The sequence below is a fragment of the Zophobas morio genome, unplaced genomic scaffold (assembly GCF_036711695.1).
Source record: "Zophobas morio isolate AGI-343-1 ecotype UQ-CSIRO unplaced genomic scaffold, CSIRO_AGI_Zmor_V1 ptg000040l, whole genome shotgun sequence".
Classification (NCBI taxonomy): Eukaryota; Metazoa; Arthropoda; class Insecta; order Coleoptera; family Tenebrionidae; genus Zophobas; species Zophobas morio.
Window position 1 is genome coordinate 659655 of NW_026972145.1, and position 22750 is coordinate 682404.

Here is a 22750-nt window from a genome sequence, read left to right on the forward strand (position 1 = left end):
ACGAGTGTTATCGATGGATTTCTTCATACACGAGTGCTCACTGACCAAAGAAGAAAAAGGGGATACGATAAGGTCCCCTTACTCCTCTCGGTTACAAGCGGCCTTTTTCTGGTTTAGGGAAATCACAACGGTGGAGAGGAACGAGCAAAGTCGGAGGTATTTTCGAAGTATGGCTACGCTCTTGAAGGAGAAGAAGCGGCACTTGTTGACGAAGCAGTACGCCTACACCATACACCCATTCAGCAGGTTCGTGAAGTACAGACAAATGTTCATGTTTGTGGTGTTGTTCTTATCGCTGTGGTTGGATCCCTACTTGGGGTCCTTCTACGCCAGAGTGTACTTCGATCCGACAAGAGAGCGTATTCCTATCGACGGAGTGGTGGTGATTTTGACCTTCTGCCTCACCATTGATCTAGTCGTATGTTTCTTCATGGGATACAACGTCGACAAAACGCGGGAAGTGGTTTTGCAGCAGAAGATGATCGCCAAGAGATACCTGCGAACCTTCTTCTTCTTCGACTTCATACCCCTCCTCCAAACTTACCTGATGATTTTTTTTGGCAGACACATCTCCATAGAGGCCCGAATTTTTATATACACCTTCAAGAGCTTCCGCGTGGTACGATTATTCACCATGCTTCAGAATTTCATGACGGTGTTGAAACGCCTGAGAATTAAAGAGCTTCAGCGAAAAATCTGCGCCCTCGTGGTCTTAGCTTGCTTATTCCTACACTTCTGTGCTTGCCATATATGCTTAAGCGCGGAGCTTCGCGAAATATCGGGGTATGTGAAGTCGGACTCGTGGCTAAACCGACTCGAGGAATTCCGCGCCGCCAAAGTGCAAGCCCTCGATCCCACCGCTGAAGACCCGGTAATGCTGAAATACCTAGTTTTCATCAAGTACTACGGAACGATGTCCGACTACTTGGAGCACTTCCAAGTCGTCGTGTCCCACTTCATGGGCGCCGGCATCGGCCAGTACAAGACCCGCGACGAGCGCGAAATGATGATCTTCTCCATGCTCCTCATCTTGGGCTTGTTCTACTGGGTCGTGATGCTCGCCTACGTTCTTCAGATATACGGCACCACCAAAGTGTCCGAGTCCTCGTTCGAGGAGCTCCTGATGCACATGACCAACTACATGGTCCGCAACCGGTTCCCGCACAGACTCAAGAGACGCATCCTCAAGTACTACGACATCAAATTCAACAAGATGTTCTTCTCAGAAATCGCCATCCTGAACACGCTATCGGTCCATCTCCGGATGGAAGTCCTTCTTTACAGCTGTCGACACATGGTTTCGAGTGTGCACATCTTCAGAGGACTGTCCAGAGCGGCCGTGGGGAGCATGCTGGCCCTGCTCCGCCACGAGATTTACCTGCCGGGGGACATCATCATGTCGAACGACGACCCCCTGGAGACCAAGAAGCTGTTCTTCGTCGCGTATGGGACCTGCGCCATGCTGACCACTGGAGGGGTGGAGGCGACCCACATCGAAGACGGCAACCAGTTCGGGGAGATCGCGCAGGACGAGACCGACCCCATCACCGTGCTGTACACGGTGCAGGCGATCGAAGTCGCCGATATCTACTACCTCCGAGAAACGGACTTCCAGTACTGCTGCGCCCGCCACCCGGAGATCCTCCACAAGATGTCCGGGGTGCTGAAGCAGAAGATGGAGCAGTACACGATGATGGTCTCGGTGACGGAGGCGGGCACTGGCGGCTTCTACGGGGCCGACATCATCACCGAGCTGAGACTAAAAAGAATCCTGCATAGAGGCATCAGACGCGAGTTGATGATGTAGTTGCATATCATTTTCAATAAATAATAAAAATAAGTAAAATTTAGACGAACCTTCTCACCCGAAAAATCCCCTTTTTTGTCATTCGTATATCCACACACAAGAAATGTTTCGCTCCACAGGAGAACAAACATTAATCAAACCCCGTTTCTTATAAATCAAAGCTTTTTCCTCCACGCCACTGTAGCCGTTTCGCTTTAAAACTTCATAAGCAGTAAGGAAAGCGGCGGCACAAAGATAAGCGAATGAATGAAGTAATAAACCCAAGTTGCGTCAAAAAACGAGGAACTCCGAATGTGGAAACTTGAGGCAACTTCAGGCGGAACGAAAAAAATCTCCGAGGACGTGCGCGGAAAAAACAATGTGAAATTAACATCGGGGCGCCGTCGGACACGTTCTGGGTTTGAAGTGTAGAGCAAACGTTGCCTCCGGCGCAGAATTGTTTCTGCATTAGATCTTTTGCTCTTTTAGCTCGTTATAGTTGGGTTATTGTTTTTCAGTCGTAGAGGAGCGCGAACGAAAATGGAGTGAGAAAGTTTTCTGGGAAAAGGGAGTGAGCCGTTTCTGAGTTAAACAATAAAATAAATTTTGACATGAATAACACGTCTTGTCCTTCAGCAGTAGGTAATAGCAATCTGAAGCTGAAGTGTTTATTTATGTTTATACATCGAAACAATGTCACGTAGAAGTTAGTTTGATTTGAATGAGTTTGTCATCTCAAAACAGGACTAAAATTATTAATTAAACCACAATCGAACAAAATGTTCTGCATTATTATACCTTGCAAATGTTTTTGCGCAAATTTGAACGTTTAGCGAAAAAACTCAAAGTAGATTCGTACACATTATTTAAATACCATTCACTGAAATGGCGGTATCAAATTGTTAGTGGGGATGATTAGCCAAATTTCGGGTAGCATTTAATCATTCTATTACATTTCTAATATATTTGTATACAAAATTTGACAACAATCGGTCCAGCAGTTTCGGAGATTACGTGTCTAAAAAAATAGATACAGAGAGACAGAGAGACGGTAAGGGGGGACTACTTTTTTCGTATTGCAGGGGTCATGAAACGTCGAGAAAACAAAAAAGTGGCCATTCGTCGATTACACTCGATTACAATACTTCGCTCACGCTCGGGAAGTTAAAATATCATTATTGGAACAGGGGCTTCTGGAAACCAGCCCAAACAGGTTTAATTTTGTCAACAAAACCGAAAATGTCTTCAACTAGTTTTCGAAAATAGTTGAAATATGGTCGAAAATGTCATAAATGCCAAAATCATTCTTATGTTATCAAATACTAGCCCCGCCACCCACCCCCACTTTTCTTCGAGGGAATCTCATTTGCTAAAATCTGTCTTATCATATCAAGTACTAGCCCCGCCCACCCACCCGCTATTTTCTTAGAGAGTATGTCTTATATCCAGCGATTTTGATGGAACTGGAAAAATAGCTGTATTTGAATTGGTGATTTTTGAGCTCGACAGCTGTAAAAACTCCTTTTAGATCATTTTCAACGGTGCTCGAAAAAATTCAAAAATTCCATAAAATTCCATATTGAAAAACTGAACTTGTGGAAAAATTGACCAAAACTCCACCAAAAATTCTGGAATATAGTAAGATCTCGACAAGTTAATTCAAAAAACATACTCTGTTAATAGTCCCGGACAAAGATTATAGAGGTATTCATTTTCAAAAAAAAAAATTATAAATATTCATAACAACTACTATCATCTGCTATTTTGGCGATTCTGAAAAAATGGTAGAAACTTAATAATAATTTTCTACAAAATTTGTATACAGAGCTATTTTCAATTCAATTAGCGATTTTGGAAAAAACGGTAGGAATTTCCGAAGAAACGAAACCAAAAATGACTTCTGGATATCGTAATTTACAAGAAAATGTCTTCATCTAATTTTCGGAAATAGTTAAAAATTGGTCGAAAATGTCCAAAGCCTCGAAAACAGTTTTATCTTATCTAAGAAAATAGAGCGAGGGTAGGCGCTACGGCGCGGGTAATATCGAAAATGTCAAAAATGTCAAAATCTTTCGCATCTTATGAAATACTAGCCCCGCCCACCCAAACTCTATTTTCTTAGAAGATATGTCATTTGCTTAAATCAGTCTTATCTTACCACGTACTAGCCCCGCCCACCCGCCCTCTATTTTATTGGAAGGTTTGTCATTTGCCAAAATCAGTCTTATCTTAGCAAGTACTAGCTCTGCCCACCCGCTGAGTGATTTTGGCAAATGACAAACCTTCCAAGAAAGTCGAGGGCGGGTGGGTGGGGCTAGTACTTGGTAAGATAAGACTGATTTCGGCAATTGACATATTCTCTAAGACACTAGAGGGTGGGTGGCCGGGGCTAGTATTTGATAAGATAAGACTGATTTTGACATTTTTGACATTTTCGATCTTATCCGCGCCTTAGCGCCTACCCTCGCTCTATTTTCGTAGAAGGTATGCCATTTGCGAAAATCAATCTTATTTAACTAAGTACTAGTCCCACCCGCCCCGCCCCCCCTCTTCTCATTCTAACGACTAATTTTATTTCTGTTCAGTATAAGATCATTCATTTCATTCAGATCGCATAAAATCAATCACTGAAAATGAGATAGGGTGGGTGGGCGGGGCTAATCATGTTCTTCTGTCGAGTGGGTTTTGAAACTAATATTAGAATCTAGGAATTTATATATATAGTAGTTGAAAAATGGTCGAAAATATCAAAAGTGCCAAAATTAGTCTTGTCCTGTCAAATACTAGCTCCGCCCACCCACCCGCTATTTTCTTAGAGAGTATGCCATACAAAAATTTTATACCCAGCGATTTTGATGTAACTTTAATAGCTGTATTTGAATTGGTGATTTTGGAAAACCGGTACGAAATTTCGAAGAAACCAAGCCCCGAAAATTACTTCTGGTTAAAAAATGGTCTAAAATGTCAAAAGTGCCAAAATCAGTCTCATTTGACGATTTTTGAGCTCGACAGCTGTAAAAACTCCTTTTAGATCATTTTCAACGGTGCTCGAAAAAATTAACAATTCCATAAAATCACATATTAAAAAACTGAACTTGTGGAAAAATTGACCAAAACTCCACCAAAAATTCTGGAATATAGTAAGATCTCGACAAGTTAATTCAAAAAGATTATAGAGGTATTCATTTTCAAAATAATATTTATAAATATTCATAAAAACTATCATATGCTATTTTGGCGATTCTGAAAAAATGGTAGAACATTAACAATAATTTCCTAAAAAAATTTGTATACAGAGCTATTTTCAATTCAATTAGCGATTTTGGAAAAAATGGTAGGAATTTCCCAAGAAACGAAGGCAAAAATGACTTGTGGATATCGTAATTTACAAGAAAATGTCTTCATCTAATTTTCGGAAATTAGAAAATGTCCAAAGCCTCGAAAACAGTTTTATCTTATCTAAAAAAATAGAGCGAGGGTAGGCGCTAAGGCGCGGATAAGATCGAAAATGTCAAAAATGTTATAATCAGTCTTATCTTATCAAATACTAGCCCCGCCCACCCGCCCTCTATTTTCTTAGAGGGTAGGTTATCTGCCAAATTCAGTCTTATCTTATCAAATACTAACCCCGCCCACCCACCCTCTATTTTCTTAGAAGATATGTCATTTGCCTAAATCAGTCGTATCTTACCACGTACTAGCCCCGCCCACCCACCCACCTTCCATTTTATTAGAAGGTTTGTCATTTGCCAAAATCAGTCTTATCTTAGCAAGTACTAGCTCCGCCCACCTGCTGACTGATTTAATTAATAATAATTTCCTACAAAATTTTTATACAGAGCTATTTCCAATTCAATTAGCGATTTTGTAAAAAACGGTAGGAATTTACGAAGAAACGAAGCCAAAAATGACTTCTGGATATCGTAATTTACAAGAAAATGTCTTCAACTAATTTTCGGAAATGCTTCGTCGAAAATGTCAAAAGCCTCAAAAACAGTTTTATCTTATCAAATGCACAATTGAGATGGGGTGGGTGGGCGGGGTTAATAGTTTGCATTTGTTTCTTAATATACATAGTATTCTTTGAACAGCACGATACTCAAAATCATGTTTTTAATTTCTTGTGAAGAAATAAGTATTTTGCAGTTAAGCACCACCTCCTTGGTTCACGATGAATAAAAAAAATCATCAGAATTGCGATAGGGCGGGTGGGCGGGCATAAATTTGGTCTTTTTGTTTTAATATGTGTAGTATCCATATTTCCTTGAAACAAAAATTCTTGTTGTGAAAAGATGGCTATGTATATTAAGAAAAAAGAGCCAACTACAATTGTGTTAAAAAATATTTTCCGTCAAATAAGATTGAGACAAGAAATGCCAAAAGCACTTTAGTTTAGGCCACTTCTTAAAAATTGAAGAGAAGAACATACTTAAAACATGTTCAAAGGGGTAAATTTTTGTATAAAAATATGGATTTTGCATTTAAACTCCGCCCCTCTATCTGACAATGAATAAATAATTCATTACAACTGAGATAGGGGCGGGTGGGTGGGGTTTAATTTTTGGCTTCTTTTATTAATATATGTACCTATTTTCAACAACACCAAATACCTTTTAATATTTTAAGTATTTCTTGGTTGAAAGAAGGTTATGTATATGTACTAAGAAAAACAATTGATAAGCCCCACCTACCCGCCATATCTCGATTGTGATGAACCTTTTCATTCGTCCTGAGGCGGGGAGTGGAGAGAAGACTTGATGTATTTTTGGAAAAAATGTTTGAGGCGTCCCAATTGGAATTTCGTTTCCACATTCAAAATTTGTGAAGTGCTTATTCTGTCATGTGCTTTGTTTGGTTTAGAGTATTTACATTTATATTTTACATTTTCCTTATCACACATTCTATTGTTTCAATTTTTATCTAATGTGTCATTAAGCCATGTTGTACATGTATATGGCGAATAAAACATCACGATCACTATCAATATGAACAAGAAAAAACCCTTGGAACATAAGGTGTAGATCGAATAATTTGTAAAAAAAAGAAAATAACAATTTATCTGTTTTCTCACCAACGGTTTAATAGATTTGCCGAAGGTTCTAGTAAAACAATATTGTCAATAATTAACAGTATTGACTAGAATGAAGAGGGGGTGGGTGGGCGGGCCTACAGCTTTCCTATAAAAGTCTCTCTAGAGGAAAGTTAAACTTACGCCCGCCCACCCACCCGTTTTCTCATTTTGTTTTCTTCTCAAATAAGAAATAATACAGCAAAACGAATAGGACAACAAAAATGTTACGATTGGCGCTTTTTTTTCCACAGCCTAGTTTCTATGAGTTACTAACTCCGCCCAATCATCTGCGTCCATTTCGGTAATTAATTTTATAAAAAAAAAGTACTACCTCAATTAGAAAAGAAGAAGAGGAAAGTTAAAACATGTTTAAAATAGTAAATTTTTGTATAAAAATATGGATTTTGCAATTAAACTCCGCCCCTCTATCTGACAACGAATAAAAAATTCATTACAACTGAGTTAGGCACGGGTGGGTGGGGCTTAATAATTGGCATCTTTTCCTTAACCAATACCTATTTTTGACAACACGATATTTAAACCACAATTCCAAGTTCAAGTTTCCCATCTGATATTTAAAGTATTTTATTGTTAAAAGAAGACTATATATATGTACTAAGAAACTCAAAGGTTAAGCCCCACCCACCCGCCCCATCTCAATCGTGATTAATCTTTTTATTCGGCGTGAGGCGGGGAGCGGAGTTTCAATGCAATTTTCATATTTCTCTACACGAAAATACCATGTGGAACATGTTTTAAGTATGGTGTTGTTGAAAGAAAACTACACATATTAAGAAAATAAAGTCAAAAATTAAGCCCCGCCCTATCTCAATTGTGATGATTTTTTTTAATAGTCGAGGGCCAAGGAAACGGAATCTAATTGCTAAATCCTTATTATTTCTCTATAAGAAATTACCATGTAAGACATGTTTTTGAGAATATATATATATATATATATATTATGAAAAAATTAAAGTCAAAGATTAAGCTCCACCTATACCTGCCCTGATCTAAATAGTAATGAACTTTTCATTCGTTGGTAGACCTAGGGGCGGAGTCTAATTGCAAAATCCATTTTTCCTTACAAAATTTACCATCCTAAAGGTGTTTTAAGTTTCTAAGAATAAAAAAAAATCATCACAATTTAGATGGGATGGGTGGGCGGGGTTAATATTTCGCCTTTGTTTCTTAATATAGGTAGTATTCTTTGATCAGCACGATACTCAAAAACATGATTTAAATTTCTTGTAAAGAAATAAGTATTTTGCAGTTAAGCTCCGCCCCCTTGGTTCAGGGCGAATAAAACAAATCATCAGAATTGCGATAGGGCGGGTGGGCGGGCTTACATTTTGTTTTGTTTGTTTTAAGACGTGTAGACTTCTTTTTACAACATGAAACTTAAAACATGTTTAAAATGAAAAATTTGTTTAAGGAAATATCGATTTTGCAATTAGGCTCCGCTCCATAATTGCAAAATCCATATTTCCTTGCAAAAATGTACCATTTTAACCATGTTTTAAGTCTCTTGTTGTGAAAAGATGGCTACGCATATTAAGAAAAAAAAAAGCCAAAATACAATTGTGTTAGAAAATATTTTCCGTCAAATAAGATTGAAACAAGAAATGCCAACTTCAGTTTAGGTCATTTCTTAACAATTGAAGAGAAGAAGAAGAAGACATTTAAAACATGTTTCAAATGGTAAATTTTGGGAAAAAATAGGCATTTTGCAATTAAACTCCGCCCCTCTATCTGACAACGAATAAAAAGTTCATCACAAGTGAGATAGGGGCGGGTGGGTGGGGCTTAATTATTTGCTGCTTTTTCTTAACATATACCTATTGTCAACAACACCAAATACCATTTAATATTTTAAGTATTTTGTTGAAAGAAGACTATGTATATGTATCAGGAAAAGCAAATGAGAAGCCCCACCCACCCGCCCCATCTCAATTGTGATTACCCTTTTTATTCGTCCTGAGGCGGGGAGTGGAAAGAAGAGCATTACCCTTTTTTTGGAAAGACTGTTTGAGGCGTCCAAATTGGAAAATCGGTTCCACATTCAAAATTTGTGAAGTACTTATTCTGTAAACCCCTTTTTGGTTGGTTTAGGGTATTTACATTTATATTTTATCTGATGTGTCATTAACCCATGTTGTACATGTATATGACGAATAAAACATCACGATCACTATCAATATGAACAAGAAAAAACCCTTTAAACATAAGGCGTAGATCGAATAATTTGTAAAAAAAGATAATAATTTATCTGTTTTCTCACCAACGGTTTCATAGATTTGCCGAAGGTTCTAGTAAGACAATATTGTCAATAATTAATAGTATTGACTAGAATGAAGAGGGGGGGGAGGTGGGCGGGCCTACAGCTTTCCTATGAAAGTCTCTCTAGAAAAAAGTTAAACTTAGGCCCGCCCACCCACCCACCCGTTTTCTCATTTTGTTTTCTTCTCAAATAAGAAATAATACAGCAAAACGAATAGGACAACAAAAATGTTACGATTGGCGCTTTTTTTTCCACAGCCTAGTTTCTATGAGTTACTCCGCCCAATCATCTGCCACCATTTCGGTGATTAATTTTATATAAAAGAAAGTACTACCTCGATTAGAAAAGAAGAAGAGGAAACTTAAATAACTTAGAAAAATATGGATTTTGCAATTAAACTCCGCCCCTCTATTTGACACCGAATAACTAATTCATTACAACTGAGTTAGGGGCGGGTGGGTGGGGCTTAATAATTGGCACCGTGGTCTTAACCTATACCTATTTTCGACAACACGATATTTAAACCGTAATTCTAACTTCAAATCTACCATTTGATATTTGTAGTATTTTTGTTGTTAGAAGCAGACTACGTAATTTACAAAAAGAAAGTCAAAGAAAAGCCCCACCCACCCGCCCCATCTCAATCGTGATTAATCTTTTTATCCGTTAGAGGCGGAGAGCAGGAAACTACACAAATTAAGAAAATAAAGTCAAAAATTAAGCCCCACCCACCCGCCCCGATCTCTATTGTGACGAATTTTTTATTCGTTGTGAGATTGGGGGACGGAGCCTAACTGTAAAGTCCTGATGTATCCGACAGTACTTGCGTTTAATTTGTTTTCAACTATGGAAAAATTTTTGAACATTTGAAAAAGCTAATTCCTGAAAAAAATGTTAATTTAAAAACTCTATATTGACATGAAATGAAGCTTGATCGCCAAATTGTAAGTTTTAAATTGCCATTTTGTCATAATTGAGAAAGTCGGAGTATAATTGAATTCTTATTAGTTTGTAAATTCAAAAATCATGATAAATATAATTAATTCACTGTTGTTTTTGTTCGAATATACTTTAATTTTTAATCAACGGATGTTTTATTCCGTCTGTCTTTACTGGGGTACAACCGTACCGCGCAAAAACGGGATCAAATTTTGGTCAAACCTACCTCTGGATCTTCATTTCGAACGCAAAATTTTTTCTTGTTACGTCGCTAAGCTGTAAAATTTGTTTGACGTTTGGAGCGTCGTTCCCGAATCCAGCAATCCAGTGATGCGTTTTTCTCAAACGCTCGAAATAATTGGCAACTATAAAGAAGAACTTCCATCCGGCGAAGTTCGGAGAGTGTTTCAGAAGTAGGTGGTAGTGTTTGGGACGTGTTCTCAAGCGGAAGGTTTCGTTCTTGACTGCTTTGCGTCCACGACAAGTTCCCCGAATCCGACTTCAGTCGTAGCTGTCAAATGAAGTTTAAGCAACAAATACGACACGAATGTACCCTCAGCAAAGAACAAAAAGGGGATATCCTGAGGTCCCCTTACTCCTCCCCCATACGTAAATTATCTTTTTGGTATCAGAGCTTCAGAACGGTTGATAAGAGTGAGGAAAGTATCCCGTACTTTCGAAGCCAATGTGCTTTCCTCAAAGAAAAGAAGCGGCATTTACTGACTGAAGAGTATAAATCGATCTTGCATCCTTTCAGCCAGATTATTCGCAAAAAGCGAGTGATAATGTTCTTTATGTGGTTGACGTCGTTCGTGATGGACCCCTATTTGGGGACTTTCTATGCGAAGATTTACCTTCACCCCGACAGAGGAATACTACCGTTCGACTTCATCCAAGGAATTATGGCTTGTTTGTACTTGATTGACGTGATATCGCGATTTTATACCGGCTATTTCATAGAAATGACAGGAGTGGTGGTTCTGGAGCCGAAAAAAATCTACAATCACTACTTGAAGACTTACTTTTTCTTCGACTTTTTCGGTGTGGTGCACATGTTCTTCATGTTAGTGTTGCGTCGGTACTTGTCTTTGAGAGCCCAGGTGCTCATCTACCCTATGGTCAGCATCCGTGTAGTACGCTTAATAACGCTGTTGTATAACTTTAACGTAGTGTTGCGAGAATTCAGATGCCGCGAAGTTGCCAGGAAAATATACACGACGGTCCTCTTCTCCGTCTTGCTTATCCACTGGTCTACGTGTCTCATAGCTCTGGTGCCTGCGATTCGCGAGATCCACGACCACCTTAGCAGGGAGTCTTGGTTGGCATCCTTGTACATGAACCGCCAAAACATTCTAGTCGCCGAGGAAGCAAACGTAACCCGCGCCTTGGCATCCGAGATATTCTACGGCAGCTTCGTCGACTACCTCGACCACGTCCAGATCGTCATCTGCCACTTCTTCGGCGCCGGGGTCGGCGCATACAGAACCCACGACGCTCTCGAGAGAATGCTCTTCTCCTTCATCCTCATGGCGGGTCTCATGTACTGGACCACTGTGCTCGCGCACATCCTCCAGATTTTCGGGACCCTCAACATCTCGGAGTCGAAATTCGAAGAACTCTCCATGGAAGTGAAGCACCTGATGGTCATGAACCGGTTCCCCAAAAGGTTGAGAAAGCGCATCCGGAAATACTACACACTCAAGTTCGACAGAAAGTTTTTCTCGGAAACGATTATTTTGGACACGCTATCGGAACATCTCCGGATGGAAGTCCTTCTTTATAGCTGTCAGATTCTGATCGAGAAGGTGCAGATCTTCAAAGGACTATCCAGAGCCGCGGTAGGGAGCATGCTGGCTTTCTTGCAACAGGAGATTTATCTTCCGGGGGATGTGATCATGTCGAACGACGACCCATTGACCAGCAAAAAGCTGTATTTTGTTTTGTATGGGACGTGCATGGTAGTGGCGGCGGAGAGGATAGAAGCGATGCACATAGAAGATGGGTTTCAATTCGGGGAGCTGGCGCTGAGCGAACCGAATCGCATCCAGGTGTTGTACCAAGTGGAGGCGATAGAGCCGGTGGCGATCTACTATTTGGACGAACGGGATCTGGAATATTGCAGCCAGCATTATCCAGAGATCCATAACAAACTAGGTTTGTTGATGAAGATGAAGATGGAGAATTACAGGGGTATTATGTCGGTGGTGGAACTGGGGACGAGGAGGATATTCGACAACGACATTATCGCCGAACTGAGAATCGGGAGGATATTGCATCGCGGGGTAAAGCGAGAACAAGTGTCCTAGAGTCACCTCAGCATAATATTGACAGTTGTTTGCTTTAAATAAACGTTAAAAAAACTCGTTCTATTTATAGTCACGTCATTAATACGCGAGGAATTTTAACATCAGGACGAACGCGTTCAGCGCTCCGGTCGAAATTCCGGTCCGCAGGATAATTGATAGTGAATATGCAGGATACCCGCTCTATTGTTAGAACTCGCCGAAATAATTATCGATTGACCTTATCAAAAATGTATACGATTCCGGAAGTCCGGGCAAAAAGCAGAGATAGGTAGAAAAGTTGGAATAATAATAAGGTGTATTTATTTAAAAATGTCTTGATTGTCACAATCGTACAACACTAATCAAACGCTCTCCTCTGTAGCCCTTGCTCTACAATTCTCTTTTTCCTCAGTTCGCGCAAAATATCTTCTGTTATGTATTCATCATCCTGCGCGAACAGATTAATGTATCTTCGATATTTCGCTTTTTCCATTCTCAGCAGCTTGTCGTTGATCGTGGGATGCGTTGTGCAGCAGTAACTCAGATCCTTCGGTTCCAACTTGTACACTTCTACCATCTCCAGAGCTAATATCGAGTACAAAATATCGTCATCGCGTGGACTGATATTCCCGAAGAAATCGCCGTCTTCGATATGCGCCATCTCCTTCCCTTTAATCGATATTATCCCGCACGTCCCAAGAAGAATGAAGTAAATGCATCCCGTGTCCTCGGTGGAATACAGGAGCGTGTCTCCCGGTACGAAAATCTCTTGTTTCAACAGCGCCAGGATGCAACCGACGTCGGACCTAGACAGTCCCTTGAAGGCGTGCACTCGTTCGATCAGATTCCGGCAGCTATAAAGAAGAACTTCCATTTTCAGGTGTTCGCTCAGAGTGCCCAGGACGTCTAGCTCGGAGAAAAACTTGTTGTTGTACTTGTAGTCGTAGTACTTGAAGATGCGCTTCCTCAATTCGCGGGGAAAGGACTTCTGGACCATGTAGCTTTCGGATTGCATTCGTAGCGATTCGAACTTCATTTCGGAGATGTTTAACACTCCGAAGAGCTGCAGGATTTTAGCCAAGCTGTAGATGTAGAAGGACATGCCCATCATGAGTGTCAGCGATAAAGTGAACCGTTCGATGTTGTCCCTGGTTCGGTAAATCGAAGTCCCGGCTCCGAAGAAGTGGCACGACGTTACCATCAAGTACAGCAAGTACAGGCGATATCCGGGGATGTCGATGGTTTTCATATGGATATTTCTCGCGAAAAATTGTTTAGCGGCGATCTTCTTGTACTGGTGTACCCAGGACAGGTGGCTAGAAGTATCGTAGAGTCTTTGGTAGACTCCGACTCGAGCGCACATGCAGGTTAGAAGGTGCAGCATTGTCAAACCCGTCACCAAAAGCATGACAGGTACTCCAACGGTCTCCGGGACTCTGTGTTCCTGTAACAGCTCCGAGACCTTCCTTAAGAAGTTCGCGAGTCTCGGGAGCCTCGCCGCGTGTAACTGAAATAGGAATATTTGAATTGATTTATCGACGGTCGGAAGGAAGTAGAAGAACAAGTAGCTAACGGCAGCCACAAAGTCGAAGAAAAAGAAGGTCTTCAAGTAGTGGTACGTGACCATGCGACGGTTCAAAATCACAGACTTGGTCGTCTCTTCTTTGTACCCCGTACGGAATTGGATCGCTATATCCAGGAGGAAAACGACGTTGAGGAACAAGACTATGTGAGGGATCACCACCATCCTTCTAAAGTAGAGATCCTTTTCGCTGAAGGTGCCAAGGTACGACTGCAAAATTAGCGCGATGTACCAGAGCACAGCCATCACGAGTTGCTTGCTCTTCTCGAATTTACTGAAGGGGTGGATGACGAACCTGTAGTTCGGGTTGTCTAAATGCCGCTGCCTTTCCTTCATGAACACTGCGTAGCTTCGGACGTAGCTGCTATCGACACAATTCATGTCTATGGTTGTGAAGTTGATCACCCAGAGGTACAATTTTTCGGATAATGTGGCATACGGCGATTTTGAGTTCTCCTTTAATCTGGGGTCGCGCATGAACGCACATTCGTGTCGTGAACTGAACCGCGCTGGAAGAGGCATTTTTGAGTCAAAGTTTTCGGTTTGAAACAATTTTTGTTTGACGGTGGAAACGTCAACGTCACTAGTAAATTCGGTAAAGTTGCACCAGAATAGTAACGAATAGAGACCCTAGATATACTTTGGAAAAGAGTTGTGAAAAATTTAAATCGAAATATGTATTGAAAAATTGGTCTAAAGAGTTTAGACAGTACTTCCCTCGCTGTCGGAAACTTGACGACTGCATGCCTATTGTGTTTTTTTTTCTCATTACATTTTTGTAGTGGGAATTAAAAAAAAAAATGCGATGACGTCATCAACATTTTTGCAAGGACACGTATATCAGTTGGGATAGATGTAGTGTAATACTAAGAATAAAATTATTATATTCTCAAATTTTCAGGAAAATGAATTGGGTCGTTTTGAATATTGATTTGTAATAATCAATAAAATAACGAAACAATTTACTCACGTATACGGCAACTGAAAATCGTTTATGTATAAACATTCTTAATTTAAGATGACAGGCGTAACAGCATACGTGAGAGTCAAACAGATAAACTGTAAACAAAACGACCATCGGTTTTATTGCTTCGACTTCCGCTTATTATATAAAACATTGGGTTTTATTTTAATTCTTGACGGTGAAATTCACAATTGGTTGATTACAAACATGTCTATTTCACATTCGCGGAACCAAGTGAACGCATAAAACAAATGCAGGTCTGTAATGTTAAAGTCGATGTAAATAAGCGTGCTACCCTTATGTTTCAACCGAGTTTTTCCTTTAACAAATTTTGTGTCTACCAAATTGGGTTGGTTGGGGTGTAATACTAATAATAAGTGTTGCCTTTAATTTAATCAATAAAATAAATTGACTTCATTAATTTTTTTGAACCACCTCTTAAGAAAATCTAAAAAATATGAATGGAATGATAAATCACAAGTACAAACTCATCATATTTTTTGCATTTTAGATAGGATTTATTCAGCAAAATTTAAGGGTGACGTCATCAATTTTTTAGGAGGGATGAACAAATACATTTTGAACAAAAATTTACCATGCTTATAATAACTTTAAAATATTCCCAAGATTTCAAAGCATTCGGTTTTCTAATTCCTGATTAAATCGATAAAATAAATTCACGCCTTCATTAATTTTTTTGAGTCACCCTGTATATGCAAATCGAAAAAATTTGAATGGAATGATAAATCACAATAAGAGACTCACCATATTTTGTACATTTTAGATAGGATTTTTTCAGCAAAATTTTGTGGTGACATCATAAATTTTTTAGGGGGGACGACCAAATACGTTTTGATCAAAAATTTACCATGCTTATGATAATTTTAAAATATCTTCAAGATTTCGAAGCATTCGGTTTTGTAGTTCCTGAGTAAATCAGTAAAATAAATTTACGCTTTCATTTATTTTCTTGAATCACCCTGTATATGCAAATCCAAAAAATATGAATGGAGTGATAGATCACAAGTACAGACTGATCATATTTTGTACATTTTAGATATGATTTATTCGGCAAATTTTCGAGCTGACGTCATCAAGTTTTTGGAGGGGATAAGCAAATATATTTTGACTAAACATTTATTATGCTCTTTATGACCTTAAAACATCTGCAAGATTTCAGAGCATTCGGTTTTGTAGTTCCTGATTAAATCAATAAAATATATTTACGCATTCATTAATTTTTTTGAGTCACCCTGTATATGCAAACTCAAAAAATATGAATGGAGTGATAGATCACAAGTACAGACTCATCATATTTTGTACATTTTAGATATGATTTATTCCACAAACTTTTGAGCTGACGTCATCAAGTTTTTGGAGGGGATAAGCAAATATTTTTTGACTAAAGATCTATGATGCTCTTTATAGCCTTAAAACATCTGCAACATTTCAAAGCATTCTGGTTAGCAGATTAAAAATTAAATTTCAAAATGTTGTTTTATAATTTTGATTTTTTTTCCAAAAATCTGGACGTTTCGGGTGAAAAGTCGATTCAGAGTTGTAAACTACATGTGTAGGACTATGTTATTTTATACAATTGAAAACCCATTTACTATGTACAATTTTGAAGTGACGTCATCGCTTTAGTGGTGGGGATCATTAGACAAATTTTGGTTAGCGTTTTACCATCTACATGATATTCTTAATATAAGTACAAAATTTCACAACAATCGGTCGAGTACTTTCGGAGATTATCTGTCTAATAAAAATCCGGGACAACAGACGGACAGACGGACGGACAGACGGACAGACGGACGGACAGACGGACAGACGGACAGACGGACAGACGGACGGACAGACGGACAGACGGACAGACGGACAGACGGACAGACAGACGGAAATGGGAGACCTATTTCTTCGTCTTCTAGGGGTCATGAAAGATCGAGAAAACGTAAAAGTAGAGAGTCGGCCGACGGACTCGATTACAATACTTCCTTTGCTTACGCTCGGGAAGTAAAAAGGGCAAAATATAAGCCCATACATCGCGTTTTTCTCAAGATGTACTTGAAAATGTATTTGGTCAAATGAGACTTCGTCAAAAAGTTCCCAACGCTTTACAATGCAGACAAATTTTAAAAAACATATGTATTTTTCAATTTTTCGGCATGAAAATTTCAGAAGGTAGTTATCTAAATGAAAATGATTCTAATTTATTAAATAGTGACTTATTACTATTAGCTAATCCAGAGCACGATAGTAACTTACACAATTTTGATAACATGCACACTAACAAAATTCAAATGATACAGTGTCAACTTCCTAATAATTGGAATGACAACAGCCCTGAATTAAACAAGACACATCAAAATTGTTTGCATAATTCGGCAGGATATATTCTAAAAAGACTTAGGAAAAAATTGGTCTAAAGTGTTTAGACAGTACTTCCCTCGCTGTCGGAAACTTGACGACTGCATGCCTATTGTGTTTTTTTTCTCATTACATTTTTGTAGTGGGAATTTAAAAAAAATTGCGATAACGTCATCAACATTTTTGCAAGGACACGTATATCAGTTGGGATAGATGTAGTGAAATACTAAGAATAAAATTATTATATTCTCAAATTTTCGGGAAAATGAATTGGGTCGTTTTGAATATTGATTTGTAATAATCAATAAAATAACGAAACAATTTACTCACGTATACGTATCAGAGGCAACTGAAAATCGTGTATGTATAAACATTCTTAATTTAAGATGACAGGCGTTACAGCATACGTGAGAGTCAAACAGAGAAACTGTAAACAAAACGACCATCGGTTTTATTGCTTCGACTTCCGCTTATTATATAAAACATTGGGTTTTATTTTAATTCTTGACGGTGAAATTCACAATTGGTTGATTATAAACATGTCTATTTCGCATTCGCGGAACCAAGTGAGCGCATAAAACAAATGCAGGTCTGTAATATTAAAGTCGATGTAAATAAGCGTGCTACCGTTATGTTTCAACCGAGTTTTTCCTTTAACAAATTTTGTGTCTACCAAATTGGGTTGGTTGGGGTGTAATACTAATAATAAGTGTTGCCTTTAATTTAATCAATAAAATAAATTGACTTCATTAATTTTTTTGAACCACCTCTTAATAAAATCTAAAAAATATGAATGGAATGATAAATCACAAGTACAAACTCATCATATTTTTTGCATTTTAGATAGGATTTATTCAGCAAAATTTAAGGGTGACGTCATCAATTTTTTAGGAGGGAAGAACAAATACATTTTGAACAAAAGTTTACCATGCTTATAATAACTTTAAAATATTCCCAAGATTTCAAAGCAATCGGTTTTGTAATTCCTAATTAAATCGATAAAATAAATTCACGCCTTCATTAATTTTTTTGAATCACCCTGCATATGCAAATCCAAAAATATGAATGGAATGATAAATCACAAGTACAGACTCATCATATTTTGTACATTTTAGATACTATTTATTCGGCAAACTTTTGAGCTGACGTCATCAGTTTTTTGTAGAAGATAACCAAATATATTTTGACTAAAAATCTATTATGCTCTTTATAACCTTAAAACATCTGCAAGATTTCAAAGCATTCGGTTTTGTAGTTCCTGATTAAATCAATAAAATAAATTTACGCATTCATTAATTTTTTTGAGTCACCCTGTATATGCAAATCGAAAAAATTTGAATGGAATGATAAATCACAAGAAGAGACTCACCATATTTTGTACATTTTAGATAGGATTTTTTCAGCAAAATTTTGTGGTGACGTCATAAATTTTTTAGGGGGGACGACCAAATACGTTTTGATCAAAAATTTACCATGCTTATGATAATTTTAAAATATCTTCAAGATTTCGAAGCATTCGGTTTTGTAGTTCCTAAGTAAATCAGTAAAATAAATTTACGCTTTCATTTATTTTCTTGAATCACCCTGTATATGCAAATCCAAAAAATATGAATGGAGTGATAGATCACAAGTACAGACTGATCATATTTTGTACATTTTAGATATGATTTATTCGGCAAATTTTCGAGCTGACGTCATCAAGTTTTTGGAGGGGATAAGCAAATATATTTTGACTAAACATTTATTATGCTCTTTATAACCTTAAAACACCTGCAAGATGTCAGAGCATTCCGTTTTGTAGTTCCTGATTAAATCAATAAAATATATTTACGCATTCATTAATTTTTTTGAGTCACTCTGTATATGCAAATCCAAAAAATATGAATGGAGTGATAAATGACAAGTACAGGCTCATCATATTTTGTACATTTTAGATATGATTTATTCGGCAAACTTTCGAGCTGACGTCATCAAGTTTTTGGAGAGGATAAGCAAATATATTTTGACTAAACATTTATTATGCTCTTTATGACCTTAAAACATCTGCAAGATTTCAGAGCATTCGGTTTTGTAGTTCCTGATTAAATCAATAAAATATATTTACGCATTCATTAATTTTTTTGAGTCAGCCTGTATATGCAAATCCAAAAAATATGAATGGAGTGATAGATCACAAGTACAGACTCATCATATTTTGTACATTTTAGATATGATTTATTCCACAAACTTTTGAGCTGACGTCATCAAGTTTTTGGAGGGGATAAGCAAATATTTTTTGACTAAAGATTTATGATGCTCTTTATAGCCTTAAAACATCTGCAACATTTCAAAGCATTCTGGTTAGCAGATTAAAAATTAAATTTCAAAATGTTGTTTTATAATTTTGATTTTTTTTCCAAAAATCTGGACGTTTCGGGTGAAAAGTCGATTCAGAGTTGTAAACTACATGTGTAGGACTATGTTATTTTATACAATTGAAAACCCATTTACTATGTACAATTTTGAGGTGACGTCATCGCATTAGTGGTGGGGATGATTAGACAAATTTTGGTTAGCGTTTTACCATCTACATGATATTCTTAATATAAGTACAAACGTTTCACAACAATCGGTCGAGTACTTTCGGAGATTATCTGTCTAATAAAAATCCGTGACAACAGACGGACAGACGGACAGACGGACAGACGGACAGACGGACAGACGGACAGACGGACAGACGGACAGACAGACGGAAATGGGAGACCTATTTCTTCGTCTTCTAGGGGTCATGAAAGATCGAGAAAACGTAAAAGTAGAGAGTCGGCCGACGGACTCGATTACAATACTTCCTTTGCTTACGCTCGGGAAGTAAAAAGACTTAGGAAAAAATGAAATGCCAAATATGCTTAACATTTTTATTAACAGAAAATAATTTAATAAAGCCTTTTACAAAATTGGTTCGATTAAAGGAATATCGTCCAGGATGTCTAAATTTTCCCTCGGAATCGTCGTTTACACTTTTTTTAAGATTGGAACATATTTTTCTAAATTTGTGTAAACATCTTCCAGAAAAGAATTTTGATTTTTTGAAGTACTATAAATACTACGTTTTTAAAGATTCTTTTGTTAAAAACATTTTTTTCCCTTCTTGTCATACAGTAAAACACAAAATTATAAATATGTTTTGTTTATACCGAATTAGAATTTATTTACGTTGGGGACAGCGAAAGTACTTAATAGGTACAGAATGGTGTCCCAATTTAACTGCAAGTTGTGACATAATCTCATGAAGTGTAATGATTATTCCGTATTTTCCTATTTTACCTGAGATGCCGGTTGCAAGTTGTAAGAAGTATTTAACTGCATAACATTTATTCTTAATATACAAGGTCCTGTCAGTGTGAGTACTGTCAACAAAATTTCAAAGACTAACTATTTCGAGCTCTACGGTCTACGCCACTGTTTGAAAATTTAACTTAACCTATAAATTTATTTTGAAGTTTTTGAAACTAAATTACTAAATTAGATATTTCCGTGTCACAACTCTTTTCCAAAGTATATCTAGGCTCTATAGTAACGAATAGTACGAATTTCGTCTGGACACTACGTTCAGTTTGGATCAAGGAATCGAACTTCATCTGTCAGACGAGTGTTATCGATGGATTTCTTCAGGCACGATTGCTCACTGACCAGAGAAGAAAAAGGGGATATTATAAAGTCTCCTTACTCCTCTCGGTTACAAGCCGCCCTTTTCTGGTTTAGGGAAATCACGACGGTGGAGAAGAACGAGCGTAGTCGGAGGTATTTTCGAAGTATGGCCACGCTCTTGAAGGAGAAGAAGCGGCACTTGTTGACCAAGCAGTACGTCTACATCATACACCCCTTCAGCAGGTTCGTGAGGTACAGGCAAATGTTCATGTTTGTGGTGTTGTTCTTGTCGATGTGGATCGATCCCTACTTGGGGTCCTTCTACGCCAAAGTGTACTTCAATCCGAAAAGAGGGCGTATTCCTGTCGACGGGATAGAGTTGCTTTTGGCCATCTGTTACACCATAGATCTAACTGTATGTTTCTTTATCGGATACGACGTCGAGAAAACGCGGCAAGTGGTTTTGCAGCAGAAGATGATCGCCAAGAGATACCTGCGAACCTTGTTCTTCTTCGACTTCATACCCCTCCTCCATGCTTACATTGCGTTTTTCTTTAGGGGATACATTTCCACAGAGATCCAAGTGCTTATATATACCATGAAGAACCTCCGCATAGTACGATTATACACCATGACTCAGAATTTCATGACGGTGTTGAAACGCCTAAGATTCAAAGAGCTGCAGCGAAAAATCTGCGCCTTCGTGCTCTTAGGTTGCTTATTTCTACATTTCTGTGCCTGCCATATATGCTACCTTGCGGTGACGCACGAACTATCGGGGTATGATAACTCGGACTCGTGGCTACACCGTCTCGAGGCATCCCGCGCCGTCAAAGTGCAAGCCCTCGATACCGCCGTTGAAGACCCCGTACAACTGAAATACCTCCTTTTCATCCAGTACTACGGAACCTTGTCCGACTACTTGGAGCAGTTCCAAATCATCGCGTCCCATTTCGTGGGCGCCGGAATCGGCAACTACAAAACCGGCGACGAGAGCGAGATGATGATCTTCTCCCTGCTGCTCATCACGGGCTTGCTCTACTGGATCGTGATGATCGCCCACGTTCTCCAGATGTTCGGCGCCGCTAAAGTGTCCGAGTCCTCGTTCGAGGAGCTCCTGATGCACATGACCAACTACATGGTCCGCAACCGGTTCCCGCACAGACTCAAGAGACGCATCCTCAAGTACTACGACATCAAATTCAACAAAAAGTTCTTCTCAGAAAACGCCATCCTGAACACGCTATCGGACCATCTCCGGATGGAAGTCCTTCTTTATAGCTGTCGACACATGGTTTCGAGTGTGCACATCTTCAGAGGACTGTCCAAAGCGGCCGTGGGGAGCATCCTGGCCCTGCTCCACCACGAGATTTACCTGCCGGGGGACCTCGTCATGGCGAACGACGACCCCATGGAGACCAACAAGCTGTTCTTCATCGCGTACGGGACCTGCGTCATGCAGACCAAGGCAGGAGTGGAGGCGACCCACATCGAAGACGGCAACCAGTTCGGGGAGATCGCGCTGGACCAACGCAACCACATCAGCGTGTTGTACACGGTGCAGGCGATCGAAGTCGCCGAGATCTACTACATCCACGAGAAGGACTTCCAGTACTGCTGCGCCCGCTACCCGGAGATCGTCCACAAGATGTCCGGGCTGCTGAAGGACAAGTTGGAGCAGTACAGGAGGATGGTCTCGTTGGCGGAGGCGGGCACTGGCGGCTTCTACGGGGCCGACATCATCACCGAGCTGAGACTGAAAAGAATCCTCCACAGGGGCATCAGGCGCGAGTGGATGATGTAGTTGCATATTAGACATTTTCAATAAACATTCGTGTAGTCGTTTTTGAT

The 22750-nt window shown here is 39.0% G+C and overlaps 5 protein-coding genes across 5 annotated transcripts in view; 4 read left to right on the top strand and 1 right to left on the bottom strand.

Annotated features, from left to right (window-relative positions):
* Nucleotides 1-22750, top strand: part of LOC135140472 (synaptotagmin-7) — a 905289-nt gene that overhangs the window by 205414 nt on the left and 677125 nt on the right. The gene's annotated exons all lie outside the window — the stretch shown is intronic.
* LOC135140296 (potassium/sodium hyperpolarization-activated cyclic nucleotide-gated channel 2-like) lies at nucleotides 14-1807 on the top strand. Its single transcript, XM_064070789.1, has one exon. The coding sequence runs from the start codon at nucleotides 14-16 to the stop codon at nucleotides 1805-1807; it is 1794 nt and encodes a 597-aa protein (XP_063926859.1).
* LOC135140297 (potassium/sodium hyperpolarization-activated cyclic nucleotide-gated channel 1-like) lies at nucleotides 10593-12380 on the top strand. The gene has a single exon (XM_064070790.1). It carries the CDS (start codon nucleotides 10593-10595, stop codon nucleotides 12378-12380), a length of 1788 nt encoding a protein of 595 aa, XP_063926860.1.
* LOC135140299 (potassium/sodium hyperpolarization-activated cyclic nucleotide-gated channel 1-like) lies at nucleotides 12718-14463 on the bottom strand. Its single transcript, XM_064070791.1, has one exon. It carries the CDS (start codon nucleotides 14461-14463, stop codon nucleotides 12718-12720), a length of 1746 nt encoding a protein of 581 aa, XP_063926861.1.
* Nucleotides 20870-22703, top strand: LOC135140632 (potassium/sodium hyperpolarization-activated cyclic nucleotide-gated channel 4-like). The gene has a single exon (XM_064071268.1). The coding sequence runs from the start codon at nucleotides 20910-20912 to the stop codon at nucleotides 22701-22703; it is 1794 nt and encodes a 597-aa protein (XP_063927338.1). The 5' UTR covers nucleotides 20870-20909.